The 13306-nt window shown below is 37.9% G+C and overlaps 1 protein-coding gene across 7 annotated transcripts in view; it reads left to right on the top strand.

Annotated features, from left to right (window-relative positions):
- KIZ (kizuna centrosomal protein) overlaps positions 1 to 13306 on the top strand; it is a 120715-nt gene that overhangs the window by 17222 nt on the left and 90187 nt on the right. For 6 of the 7 annotated variants that reach the window (XM_054466968.2, XM_054466972.2, XM_054466971.2 and 3 more), the window contains one exon: positions 3119 to 3208. The exons of the other annotated variant lie outside the window; for it this stretch is intronic. In XM_054466968.2, coding sequence (XP_054322943.1) covers positions 3119 to 3208 — 90 coding nt within the window. The remainder of the gene's footprint in view (positions 1 to 3118; positions 3209 to 13306) is intronic. 7 annotated transcript variants of the gene reach the window in all.

Below are 13306 nucleotides of genomic sequence, written 5' to 3' on the forward strand. Positions count from 1 at the left end.
GGACTGTGAACTACTATGTGAGAACTAATGTGGTATTGATGATACTCTTTATTATACCTTCCCAGTTAGCATTTCTGTTTAATAGCAGAGGTATTCTGAATATATAATGTCATTATTTAAAGATGTGATTCTCCAGGCCTGGACAACATGATGAGAACCCGTCTCTACAAAAAAATAGAAAAAATTAGCTGGATGTGGTGGCGTGTGCTCTAGTCCCAGCTATTCGCGAGGCTGAGGTAGGAGGATTGATTAAGCCCAGGAGGCTGAAGGGCAGTGAGCTGTGATCATGCCACTGCACTCCAGCCTGGGTGACTGAGCAAGACCTTGTCTCAAAAAAAAAAAAAAAAAAAGTAAAGTAAAATAGATGTGTTTCTCCTTGAAAATTCGGTCATTAGGTTACGTATGCCTATAAGGGGCTAATATTTGAGAACAAGTCTTTCAAACTCTGATTTGATTTCTGCTAAGGATTGTGACAGACATTGTGAGCAGGGCACAACCTTCATACCCCTGGAGGACAAAGTGTGTAGCAAATACCATTTTTTATCAACCAAAGTGTCTTGCCTGTTAATATGCATTAGTTGAACAAATAAACGTTCCCCCATATCTTTGGTAAAAGTTCACAATCTAAGAGGAAGCACAGATATTGGAAAAAAATAGGAGAAGAGAAAACAAAAGACTGTGAATCTTAGTCGCATCTCTCATACTGACTTGAGGATCAAATCAACCCATTATGTAACTCTGTACCCATTTCCTCAACTCTAATATGAGGAGACAGGGCCAGCAGATTTTAAATGTCGATTCAGTTCAATTATTCACTTATTCTGTAACTTAAGAATTAGCTGTGCAACCCTGAAAAACAATGAAAAAGGAAATCTGTAGCAAAAAAAAGGTAGTGGTGGCACTTCCAGGCAAACAGTAAAGTGATGGAGGGGAAATTGACTGAAGTGAGAATACAGAAAGTAACATAATGGAAAACGTTTGTGAGCATGGAGAGAAATCCCAGAGACCTGAAACTTCTGCCAGAACCTCCATCAACCCCCAGTCATTGTTAACAGATTTCATTAATTCAGCTGAAATAAATTACTTGTGCATACTGAGGAAGTAAATGGGAAGGTCCTGCTAAGTTTAGGTGGGCAGCATCAAGCCAATGCTGTGAAGCAATACAGTAATAGACAGAACAAGTTACCTGATGGATTAACTGAGTGCTCTTGGGTTTATTAAAACAGATTTCTTGGGTTGGGGCGGGGGAGATAAGGGAATTATTTATCCCTAGAGGGGCTCCAGACCAGGAGATGTTACTGGGGCATGAGTAGGCTCTGGAGAGCGCTGTGGAAAACTCCTGCTCTCCAGTGTTCAGGACGTGGATAATCACCAGGTGTTGTATGCAAAAAGAAAAAGAAAAAGAGAACAAAGCATTTTTTGATGGAAATCCATGGTCCCAGGGGATATAGACTTACAGTCTGTATCAATCATTAATTTATCATCATATCTCTCCGACTTCATTGTGCCATTTCTATTTGCATTATTAATTTAGATAAAGAGTATCTACAGTTCAGTGACTTTTTCAGTTGCATTGAGAGCAATCTAAATTGGGCTCTTAAAGATACTTCTTTCTGTTCTTTAGGAAGACTTTATGCAGTTATCACTTCCTTTTTCCTTTAGCAAAATGAATTGAATAAAACTCTCATATTTCTATGAGAAAATGCTCTGTCTTTGGAAGGTATGGCTCTGAAATGATCCTATAATGAGGAAATCAGGTACAATGCTCATTGATCTCAAAGAGCATAAGAAAACATTTGTAGTCACAGGAAAAAAGAATTTTTATTTAACCTGTAATTGTATGTTTATATTGTAATTCATCTCCCATTTCTTTTTTGAGATACTATCCCTTGGAATCTGTAAAGGATGCCTGTTTAAAGCTCTTGGGGCTAAAATGTAAACATCTCTAAGTTCAGAGGAATAGATGTGGAACAGAGAGATATAAATTGTATCTTTGTTATTGCTTTATCTATTTCTAGTTTATTATTTTATCATTTATACTGGCCTGATAAAATTTTCATTTAATTGGCTATCTATTTAGAGAATTACTGCCATCTATCATATAGTACTCTGCTGGAGAAAAAACATCCATACCTAACTGTTACTAAAAATGAGACAGCGTATATTAATAATACCTTTCAAAATATTTTGAGGGAAACAAATCAGTTTGGTTATTATTGCCCATTTGTTTTTTGTGTGTCAAAACAAAGCTCAGGCCTATTTTATGTTCAGAGAACTAAGGAAACAGCTTTCTAATTTCATCATCTCATAGGTGTGTTTCTAATTACAGTGCATACCTGCCTAATTTAGAAAATGTTCTGATACTTATCTTTGATGGACCACAATCCATGACTTTTTTAAGGCTTTAATTACTAGCGTACTGAATCAAAGTGCTTTTTTATGCCTTGCTTTTAAGAAAAAGTCATTTTAAGATTGAATCACTTTCACCAATTACAGTGTGGTGATGATGCAGACATCTTTATGTAGTTATTAGTGCCAGAGCAAACTGGATTCTGAACATTGATGTCTGCAGTATATTTTTATTCATAGAAAATGGAATTTGTTTTAAGTTGATGATCTAGCAAGTATACTCAATTGCTGTGACGATCAGAATCATGATATTTTGTAGATATCATATAGATAAGAAATCAGTAGGATTGATTTTTTTTTTTGTTTGGGGCAAAACTTCTAAAAGGAAACACTGTCTAATGTGCTACTTTCATAATAAAGGAATTGTATTTTTGTGATAAAGTATCAAACTGTATACATATATATACACACACACATATATATACACATATACATGTGTATATATATACAGATTTTATTCCCTAAGTTGATGAAAGTAAAAATCCATCAAATCTTATTTTATTTAAAAATTGTAGCATTTTGTAAAATTCAACTTTTGATATGTGTCATTTGCAAAATTGTTCATTTTCTAAGATAAGGTGAATTTCTTGGCAACATCAGCTTTTACTTTCTACTTCAATGCTCCCTGTATGTTGTAAAGACCGCAGCATACAGACAGGTGCTAGTTGTAAAAATATTTATCACAAAATCAAACTTTGTTTATATTCAGCTCGAATATGAGACTCAAATTAAGAAGATGCTGCTCTCAAAAGATAGCCTGGGACTAAAAGAGGAACTGACAGATGAAGACAGAGAAAAGGTAATAAACTAAATTAATAACCTTTCTGTTAACAGAGGAGTTCTGGAGTGTTTATATTTTAAGATATTGTTTTAAATAAAATCATCTTATTAGAAAGATCCCTTTGATTAAACCTTAAGTGATTATTTAAAGATTTTTGCTTACAGAATATTGCTTTAATATCTAATTTAATTAAGTTTGCTGAAAGGGAGTTACTTTGGGAAGAAAGGATAGACTCTAAAGAAAACCTCAGTGATGTCAGTAGGTAAAATTGTTTTTCTAAATCATGCCTTGTAGCTGCTCTTTTCTTAGTTTGAGAAGTGTTTTAAATGAAAAGTAAACAAAATACGGCATTTTGATTCTTTTATTTGTGTGAATATATATAATTTTGTACATTTTAACCTTTGCACAGAAAAAGTGGAAAGAAAAGATTGCATATCTAAGCAATAGACAAAAAGATCGGCAAGGAATACTTAAATAAATTCTGCTATGTATCTGCTGTAATGCAGGCTTCTAATCCTCCCACCTATCTCCATATAAATGATTCTGTTCAAGACCATAGATGTTTTCTTCACTAAAAGCAGTAAAGCTCTTTTAGATGAAATGTCTAAAAACATCTTGTAATAACTTGGAGCATGCTGGCAAGAGTAGTCACTTGTGACTATGTGTGAAACCCCCTCAGCCAGTCGATATTGTAATAAGCAAAAATGGTAGCATCACTCTGTTATTCAGAAAAGCCAACAGCTTGCTTGTTCCTTAGGCTGCAGCATTCATTAAGAAAAGCTTACTGGGCTGAAAGCTGGAAACAGATGATAACGGGATATGATTTTCATATTTAATGCTTTCCTTGGAAGAGTGTGTGTGCTACAGATTGATAGAAGAATCAACTGCTACTTTACTAAAAGACTTTCAGGTTTGCCCTATAGCTACCGATGGAATCGTTCAGCCAAGAAATTAACTTTTTCTCCTTTTACCTGCTTTATATATCTGCTAAGCAGGCTGCCTGGCTGCCAGTAAATGTTATTATGCAGTTAACTGTTTGGTATTTAAGACTCTTATCAGAAAAGAAACAGAGGCCACACTATTTTGTTTTTATAGTAGGAGGAAGGTTTTAGTTTTTCTTTCTTCCGTGCATTAGCAGGCATTAATCTGAGTTTATAGGAAGTTTTCGTTTTCCTTCCTCATAGATTAAAAAGTTTTAAAAAAACCCTAGAATTTAGAGCATTCTTTAAACTGTAAGATACAAAACACCAAGCCCCAGCAACCTTGACCTATATAAAAAGGCCTTTAATGATAAATGATGTATATGCCATTCGATGTAGGCCAAATGTGGTATGATGTGATAGACTTTTAAAGCATTCAGACAGTTTTTCTGTTTGACATTCGGTCATGAAATAATTGATGTGTTTTAATCTAGAAGCCAGTTAGTTCTTTCTATGCCATTCTTGATAGACATATTCTTAGCACAGCATTGTCAATGGTACTTCAGGAAAACGGAAGCTTTTTTTTTCTTTATTTACCCACTGATTCTTTACCTTGCATGTAGTTGTGGAGTCTCCTTTTAGGACATATTTAAAATTAGGGCAAGAGACATACAGTTGACAACCCCTTAAAATGTTACGTATAATAATTAGAAGTCTTTTCATTTATACAGAAAGGTGTCATTTCCTTAAAAGCTTTGACTATTGGCTGTATAAGAATCGATTAGGTAACACTTTGAGAAATTTATATTTTGCCTTTTCTAATTTTCCATTGGTGTTCAACCAATTAAAAGGTAAATACATTTCAGCAAAATCATGTTTTAGTTAATCCTTATACTAATTCCTGAACCATTCCTTATCATATGAGTTATGTCTTATTGTTTAGTGGAAATCCAAGCTTCTCTTCTTTGGGCAGTCATATGAATTAGTCTTGGTCATTGACCTCCAGGGCCTTTCCTGAAGCATAGTACAGTCACTGGTTGAATCAATAAATAGTTGTTAAGCATCTGTTCTGTTTGAGAAGCCACAGTAGGCCCCTCTATGAAGGCCACAATTTTCTTACCTTCAAAGTGCTTCTCACAAAGCAATGTTCTTTCTAAGGCACAGAATAGTGTGTGATAAAGTGTCAGTCACATGGGACAAGCATGAGGAATGAGAAGAAAGAAGGTTCTACTTCCTGTGAATTGAGTAACCCCAGCCCTGGTGGAAGAGGTGGTGTGTGAGCTGGCATAGAAGGATGGGCAGGATGCCAGTCAGTGGTAGAAAATGAGCTTGGAAATCTACCTTCTGGGATTTGGTACCTGGAACTATGGTACCAGGCTAAGAACTGAGATTTCCTCCTTGAATTTGTGTGTGTGTGTATGTGTGTGTGTGTGTGTGTGTGTGTGTGTGTGTTGGGGCAGGTGAAGGAAAGACTTGTGAGCAGAGCAGTCACATCCCATGTGTGCAGCTGTGGGAAGATGAGGCTGGCAGTGCTGTGCAGGATGAGCCTGGGGAGGAGTACGTGGAACTGAGGAAATCAGGCTCCATTCAGACAGGAGGAATTAACAGAATGGAGGGCCTGTATTGGGGATGGCCATTGAGGTGGGAAACACTAATAAAGGGGAGAGGATCTATCAAATTGGTGATCATTCTGAATTATAAAAAGATATTTTTTTAAGTGGCTGTACAGCTTTCAACCATAGGCAGTAACTTGGATGCCAAGAAAAGTCATCAAGTGGTGTATGTCCATTTTTTAAATATAAAACTCTGGCTCAGTTTTGGTGTAGGACCTCTATTTGCTTGCATCCAGTGGTTGCTCTTTAGAATCATACATTTGCTTAGAAGGATTAATAGTTAGTCTGTTCATCTGCCATGCTTGTTTCCACTATTAATTTACTTAGTCAGCTTACAAAAAATGTGTCTTACCAAAAAGGCATGTTTCAAGCCCCACTCAAATCCTCACGAATTTTACTATAGTAATTCTTCACCTCTATTATATATATTGTTATTTTTTATTTTGGGGGCAAACTCTATTTCCAGACATGTTTTTCTGGTTGAAGAACAGTGACTAGAGAATATACATAAAAACACATAAAAATGTATGTCCTCAAGAAAGATTGAGATGGCGTTTTTGAATGAGAGTATACATTTGGGGATAGGGGTTGTAAGGTTTCTTAGAACTATTATGCTGTGAAGTATATTCTACTAGAAGTAGACGCAAACTGATTATACTCTGTCAGGGATGGATAGGTGTGGAGGACCAGGGAATTTCATCACAGAGCTGAAGGCTTGTTGAGGAGCGTCACTTCCACTGTGGTAACCCTCCCTACAAGGATCAGGTGGGAGAATGGTTATAAAGGTGTTATTCCCACTTTTAATACTGGTAGTAACAATGGGTAATAATCACTGCACTTTTACTTTGCCAGGTGCTGTATTAACACTTTATGTGTATCAACTCATTTAATCTTCTCAACAACCCTGGAAGTAGAGGATATTGTTGCCCCCATTTTATAGTAAGGCTCAGAAAATTTAGTTAACTTGCCAAAAACTACACAGCCAGGCAGAGCCAATATTCAAACCCAGACTATTGGACTTCGGCATCTATGTTGTTAACCACTTTGCAACAATGCCCTCTAAGGTAGTATGGGTAAAAGATAGTATGGGTAGCTCTTCAAAAGTTGGAGAAATTCCTGGTGAAATAAAAACAACTTTAAATACTACATTTTTACCTAGACTTGAGGGAGGAAATGGTCTTCCTTGGTACTGTAGTATTTGAGCTGAATCAGGTGAGCCATGGCAAGCTGAGGACCCGCCCCCTAAACTGCCCATGTTTGTAATAAAAGAAGCATCCGTTTCTGTTGCCTTTGTTCGGCAGAAGAAATGCCTTACAGCTCGACTGAAGAAGAACTTGAAGGGAGAAAGCCTGCACGGCCACAGGAGGTGGCTGTGTGTCTGGTATGCAGGGATGAGCTCTGCAGTGGCTTTAGCCATGGATCTGAGCATGTGTCCGAGGTGCTCCCAGGAGCAGTGCCACTGCAGGAGAGACACACGACAGAGAAGACAGCACCCCAGTATGAGATGATGGAAAGGGTTCTTCCATTCCAGATGTGTTCCCAGGATCTGAGCACCATTCATAAGACCAAGGCAGCCACTGTAGGACCTGGCTCGTCTCCAAGGAGTAAAGGGACCAGATACCTTGTGTGGGGGAAACTTGATTGAAATAAATATTGCAGCAAGGGGGAAAGGAATCCTAAAACTATACTGAAGTGTCTCTATTGAAAGAGCAAGTGACTTAGGTTGGAATCCCCTGGGAAGGACCCTAACACAATGATTTGAGTGTTAAGTAGTTTATTTGGGAGGTGGTCCCAGGAAGCACAGATAGAAAAGGGAGGAAGATGGCATGGGGAAGGGAAAGCGGGCTGTAAGAGTGTGTGGTTGAGTGGGTTATCACTCATAGCACCTGGTGCTCTGTCCCATTGGGGAACCTTGTATGACTGTGTAGGGCATGCCTCAGGGATATCCCATTCAAGGAGTAGGAAAGGGCGGTGTTTCCCCTCCAGGTCTGTCACTGCCAGAGTGCCACGCCTGGCTCCTCTTCTGGTGCTGCACAGCAGCTGAGAGAAATGCTCGGGCCAAGAGGCACAGGTGCTTACAGGAGGACACTGGGCAGGTACTGGAATGATGAGGGCACAGGGATATGGGCCCGCCCTCTCACACCTGCTAAGGGAAATAACAGTGGGTGGAGGAGGTAGAGGTTATTCCTTAGAGTTCTCTGTATAAGCCCGATTTCTTATCCTTATTAGCCCACAGTGCCGCCTTCACCAGTAGCCTCCTTGAATCACTGCTCAACTATAAACAACACAAAAGTCTCCCTAGACGGGGGCTCTGAGCAGTTGCCTTCACGGGGAACGTGGCCCTCAGTTCTGCCATTCTCAAAGTTATGGCTGTACTTGATTTAAACAGAGCCATGACGAGTCAAAAAGTAGCCTCTCTGTGTTCAGCTGGACCTTTTTATATTAATTGATTTCTTATTTATATGTGTTTGTATTCAGAAAACAATTAGAAATTAACCCGAATTACACAAATTGTATTTCAAGTCCTGGCCCTAAAACTACATCTGCAGATCTGCAGACCTTTTTTTCAGGAGAGGGTAGAACATGCTCTTCTCTCCCAGCTCACTTGACAGTAAGCTTCCACATGGCAGGGCCCGGCCCCTTCTTGCCCACCGTACCACCCCACAGCACCCTGCACCTGGTGAGTGATGATAACCTGCTGACCTGAAAGGAGGAAGCGGGGTGGGCTGCTCTCTGAGTGAAGGGTACTTTCCATTTAATGTGGTGTTCGAGGGCAGATGACATTTGGACTCTTCACTCCTGCTTTTGGGGGTGCCTTCCAAGGAGCTGGTGGGGAGTGTGGCTCTGATGGACAGCTCCCCCATGGGTCTTTCAGGCACTATTCTAAGGACTTTCTATAATATACGTGTATAGAAATACACGTTGGTTACAGCAACCTTACAAAATAAGAACTATTTTAATACCCATTTTACAGATGAGGAAATGGGAGCTCAAATAAGTAACTTAATTTCTTAGTCACACAGCTAGTAAGTGGCATACTGGCCTGGAGTCTTAATAAATACATTAGTCTGCTTTTCAGTTACTGGAAGAAAGGATTTACTTAGGAAAATGGTGGGAGAGGGCCTTTTTTTAAGGGATTAGGCTACTCTCTCATAGTCAAGAAGGAAAGAAAAACAGTATTTTTAAAACTTACCTTTTGTGGGGACATTTGGCTAGCCAGCTGTCTTCCTTTGCTCTTCTCTGTGGCAGGATTCTGTGGCAGGTGTATTATGTGACAGAGGCTCTAACAAGTGAGAAAATTGTATTCATAGATAAAGGTGCCTATCGTGTAGTGGAATGAGGGAGAAGAGAAAAAAAGTGGATGACAAGGGGAAAAGAAATGTAAGTCAATTTAACAAGAAAAAGATAAATTTTGTGGGGAAACACTATTTCTTTTCTCCCTTTGATAGTAGAAAAGGGTTTATAGAAGCTCCATAGGAGAACGAGTATTGGGTTCTTGTTCTTTAGAAGACTTTCCAAATTCATATACTTACAGTCCATGAAATACTGTATTATTAGAAAAAGATACACTTCATGCAGTCTTAAAAAAAAAGTTAGTGCCTAGAACTTTCTTGGAAAAGAATCTGGTAGTAACAGTCACGATGAATACACACATATGCTTTGTGCCAGCTGTCCCACTTTTGCTAATCTGTGCCCTAGAAAGAAAATCTTTTGTTCAAAATGGCAAAAATATAGTCTGTGTGTTGCAACATTATTTGTAGCAGCAAAAACACAGAAGCAGCCTGAATGAGCAGCTGCAGAGGAGAGGCTGAACTAGGGAGAGAGAGCACCCTCATGATCAAGTACTCTGCATATGGCGCCCAGAATCCAGTGCATTCCTCATGATCTGGGCAGTGTCCAAAGAATATTATTAAGAGAGGAAAGCATGTTGCGGAGAGTTGCTTACAACATGCTCTCACTTTGTACAAGTGGCCAAACCTTACCAGCAAGGAATTAGTTGTCCTGGGTTTGAAGGAAAGTGTGAATAGGCATCCTAACTGGTTTGCTTCAGTTACCTCGTGGAGGGGAGAGAGAGGCAATGAGCTGGGGAAAATAAGTAACTTGATCTTTACATCCCTTTGCTTTGTATCTCGTTTCTATAATTTAATAATTTTTATACAATTTTAAAAATTAAACCTATGAAGAAGGGATGAGCAGGTGGTTAGTTCATTTTAGGAAGAAGGAACCTGCTTGTGGTTGAGACTGTTCTTTTAATTGTGGGGGAGTGTGAGTTGCTTACGTCCTTACTCAAATCCCTCAGAATTATAGAAACTGGAGGTGCCTTTCTATCCCTCTGATGTAGTTCTGCATATTTCTTTTGTGAATGGGGATCTCTAAGAGAGTTTTATCCTGAGTTACCCTACTTGGGGATGGTGGAGCATAGACAGGGGATATTGAATTGTATTATAAAAAGAAAGGGCTGTTACCTTGACATTTTTAGGTATTTGTTAAGCCTCTTAGGAAGTGTTACTTGAAAACTGTAACTTAACTTTGTATTACTTTGACCAAGACAATTGCTTAGGCCTATGGATGTGAAACAGTGGCATTTTGGAATGCCGAATTTCTCTTGAGGCTCATACCTGCTTTTCTCTTACTCTTCCATTTACCCCACATAGACTAGGTTTTATTTATCATATACAAGTTCTATTCAGGGTCTATTTTAGTGAGATCAGATTTTGAGTTATTTGAAGTTAGAAATTAGGCACAGGCTTCAGATTCATTATTAGGGATTTTTATGTTTGTTTTTAAAAGCTGTGTTCAGTAATGCAATTTGAGTTTGACTGACTCAGTTTTGAATATTGTAGCATAAGAGGTTTGCATTGGAGTCCTGGTATCTGGGTTTGAATCCTGGCTCTGTGAACATGGACAAGTTGCTCAACCTGGCTGAGTCTCATAAGAGTAGGGCTAATAATAATGGTTGTTTTCATAATATAAATCTCTTAGCTCCTGCGTGTCACTTCGTACATGCTTGATAAATGTTCCCTGCTCTTGCTGCTACCGTCACCACCATCATTACCATTGTTGTTCTCCACTAGGGTAGCCTTACTTTGATCCTGGATTCTTGCCACTTATTTAAGATAGAGAAGAGGTTGGTGTGGCGGTAGGGAGACTACCTATGAATTGAAGAAATAGGAGGTAATACCACTTGATGGTGACAACTCATAAAGATTGATTTTGTGCAAGATAATTTACAGAATACACCGTTAAAGCCTAATTTAACAGATACATCTTAAAATTTAGATAGTTCCAGTAACTGTTGAATTTCATGGCCAGAGATATCTCTTGGTGGCCTAAGTTGTGAGATTTTGGTGATGACTCCATTTATCATGGTGGCAACATGTAAGAAGAAGACTTAAAAATCACAATGGCATACTGTATTAGTTTGCTAGGGCTGCCATAACAAAATACCACAAACTGGGTGGCTTAAACAACAGAAATGTATTTTTTGAAGTTCTGGAGGCTGGAAGTCCAAGATCAAGGTGCCAACAGGGTTGCTTTCTGATGAGGCCTTTCTCCTTGAGTCATAGAAGGGGCCTTCTCACTGTGTCCTCATGTGCCCTTTTCTCTGTGTGCATGAACTGAGAGATCATTGGTATCGCTTCCTCTTATAAGGACACCAATTCTATTGGATTAAGGTCCCACCATTATGATATAATTTAACCTTTATTACCTCCTTTAAGGCCCTATCCTTTAAGCCACATTGGAGATTGGGACTTCAACATGTGAATTGGACACAATTCAGTGTGTGATATGTATATTGTGTAAAATATGTATAATAATTTTATAATAAACATATAACTTCAGGATTGTTACATATAAATTATTGTTAATGTATTTTTAAAAATCTTCTCAATGTGACTTAAGAACTTGCTTACATAGAAATTAAAAACAATAATTGTACCATGTGAAAAGCTGAAAATTTGGTCTAACAGCTTCATTTCCATTCTGCATTTAACTTGCTGCTTCTCATTCCCTTGTCTGTGAAGATAATAAGAAGAAGAAAAAATAAAGATTTACTTAGCATTTTGCAAAACATGAAGTATAACTTTTTTTTCAAAGTATATTAGTGGTTAAGGTCTGCCTTTAAATACTGTAGTTCATAATGATTAAGACATCATTACAATTCTAAACTTGTTGATCTCTTCTTATGTTCACTCCTCTTCTTTCCCCCAGTAAAGATGAATTCCTGATTTTTAAAAGTTATCTTCTGTTCACTAATAAATATTTTCAGTCATGTTCATGTGCTTTGCTATTGCTTCCCACAACTCCCAACATTTTTTAAGACTGCAGATGGATAACTGTGACAAGAAGAGAAAAAGAACTGAACTAAAATCTTGGATTATAGATTTATCTCTAGCACTCAACTACAGAAAGTAATAGGAAGGTGTGGAAAAGTTGGTCACTATGTCAGATCCTTAAATACTGATACATGCTGCTGCTTTTGGCAATAACATCTGTCTCTCAAAAACTTTTGAATTCCTAATACTATTCCTGTGTCAACAATAATGTGAAACATGGTATTCTCTTTTCAGCTTCCCTGGCTCAGAAACTGCTTTGAGAAGACACCTAATAATGTTCAGAATTTAAGATTAAAGAGTATTCTGTTTCCTGTTGCTAAGCTAATAAAATGACAGACTTTTAAAAAAGAAAAGAGACACCTGTCTTAGAGTCTGATCTCAGCAGATGGGAAACCTGCCAGCCTACAGAAACTCAGCTTACATTTCACTGGAGCCAGTATTTTACTTTGCAAGTGTGGAGCTAGTTCAAATGCAGCATTGCCTTATAGTGAGCAGCAGTTAATTTTTGCAAGTTTCTCATTTTTTGTTATAAAAGTTTATATAATTGCTGGTGGGAATGTAAAATGGTGCAAACACTTTGGAAAACAGTTTGGCAGTTCCTGAAAAAGTTAAACATATAGTTACCATACGAGGCAACAGTTTCATTCATAGCATAGCATTCAAGCATAGCAGCTTGCTGTGTACAAGATTGGACACAAAAAGTGGACAAAAGTTTATAGCAGCATTATTCATAGTAGCCAAAAAGTAGACACAATTTACATGTTCTCATCTGATGAATGGATAAACAAACTACAGTATATCCTTAAAACAATATTATTCAGCCATGAAAAGGAGTAAAATACTGATAAATGCCACAAAATGGATAAACCTTGAAAACATTGTGCCAAGTGAAAGAAACCAATCAAAAAAGACAACATATTATATGATTCCACTTATACATTCATAAATGTGCAGAATAAGCAGATTTTTACAAACAGAAAGTAGATTAGTGGCTGCCTAGGGCTGGGGACTGACTGGGGAGGATGGGGAGTCAGGCTAAAAGGTATGGGGTTTCTTGTTGGAGCGATGAAAAAATGTTCCAAAATTGATTGTGGTGATGGTCGCACAACTCTGCAAATATACTAAAAACCCACTGAATTGTATGCTTTTAAAAGGATAAGTTTTATGGTATGTGAATTATATCTCAGTAAAATGGTTTTCAAAAGTTTAAATCAAATTGAATTTATTAAACCAGAAAAAAGAAAA

Source organism: Pongo pygmaeus, chromosome 21, assembly GCF_028885625.2.
Source record: "Pongo pygmaeus isolate AG05252 chromosome 21, NHGRI_mPonPyg2-v2.0_pri, whole genome shotgun sequence".
NCBI classification, from domain to species: Eukaryota; Metazoa; Chordata; class Mammalia; order Primates; family Hominidae; genus Pongo; species Pongo pygmaeus.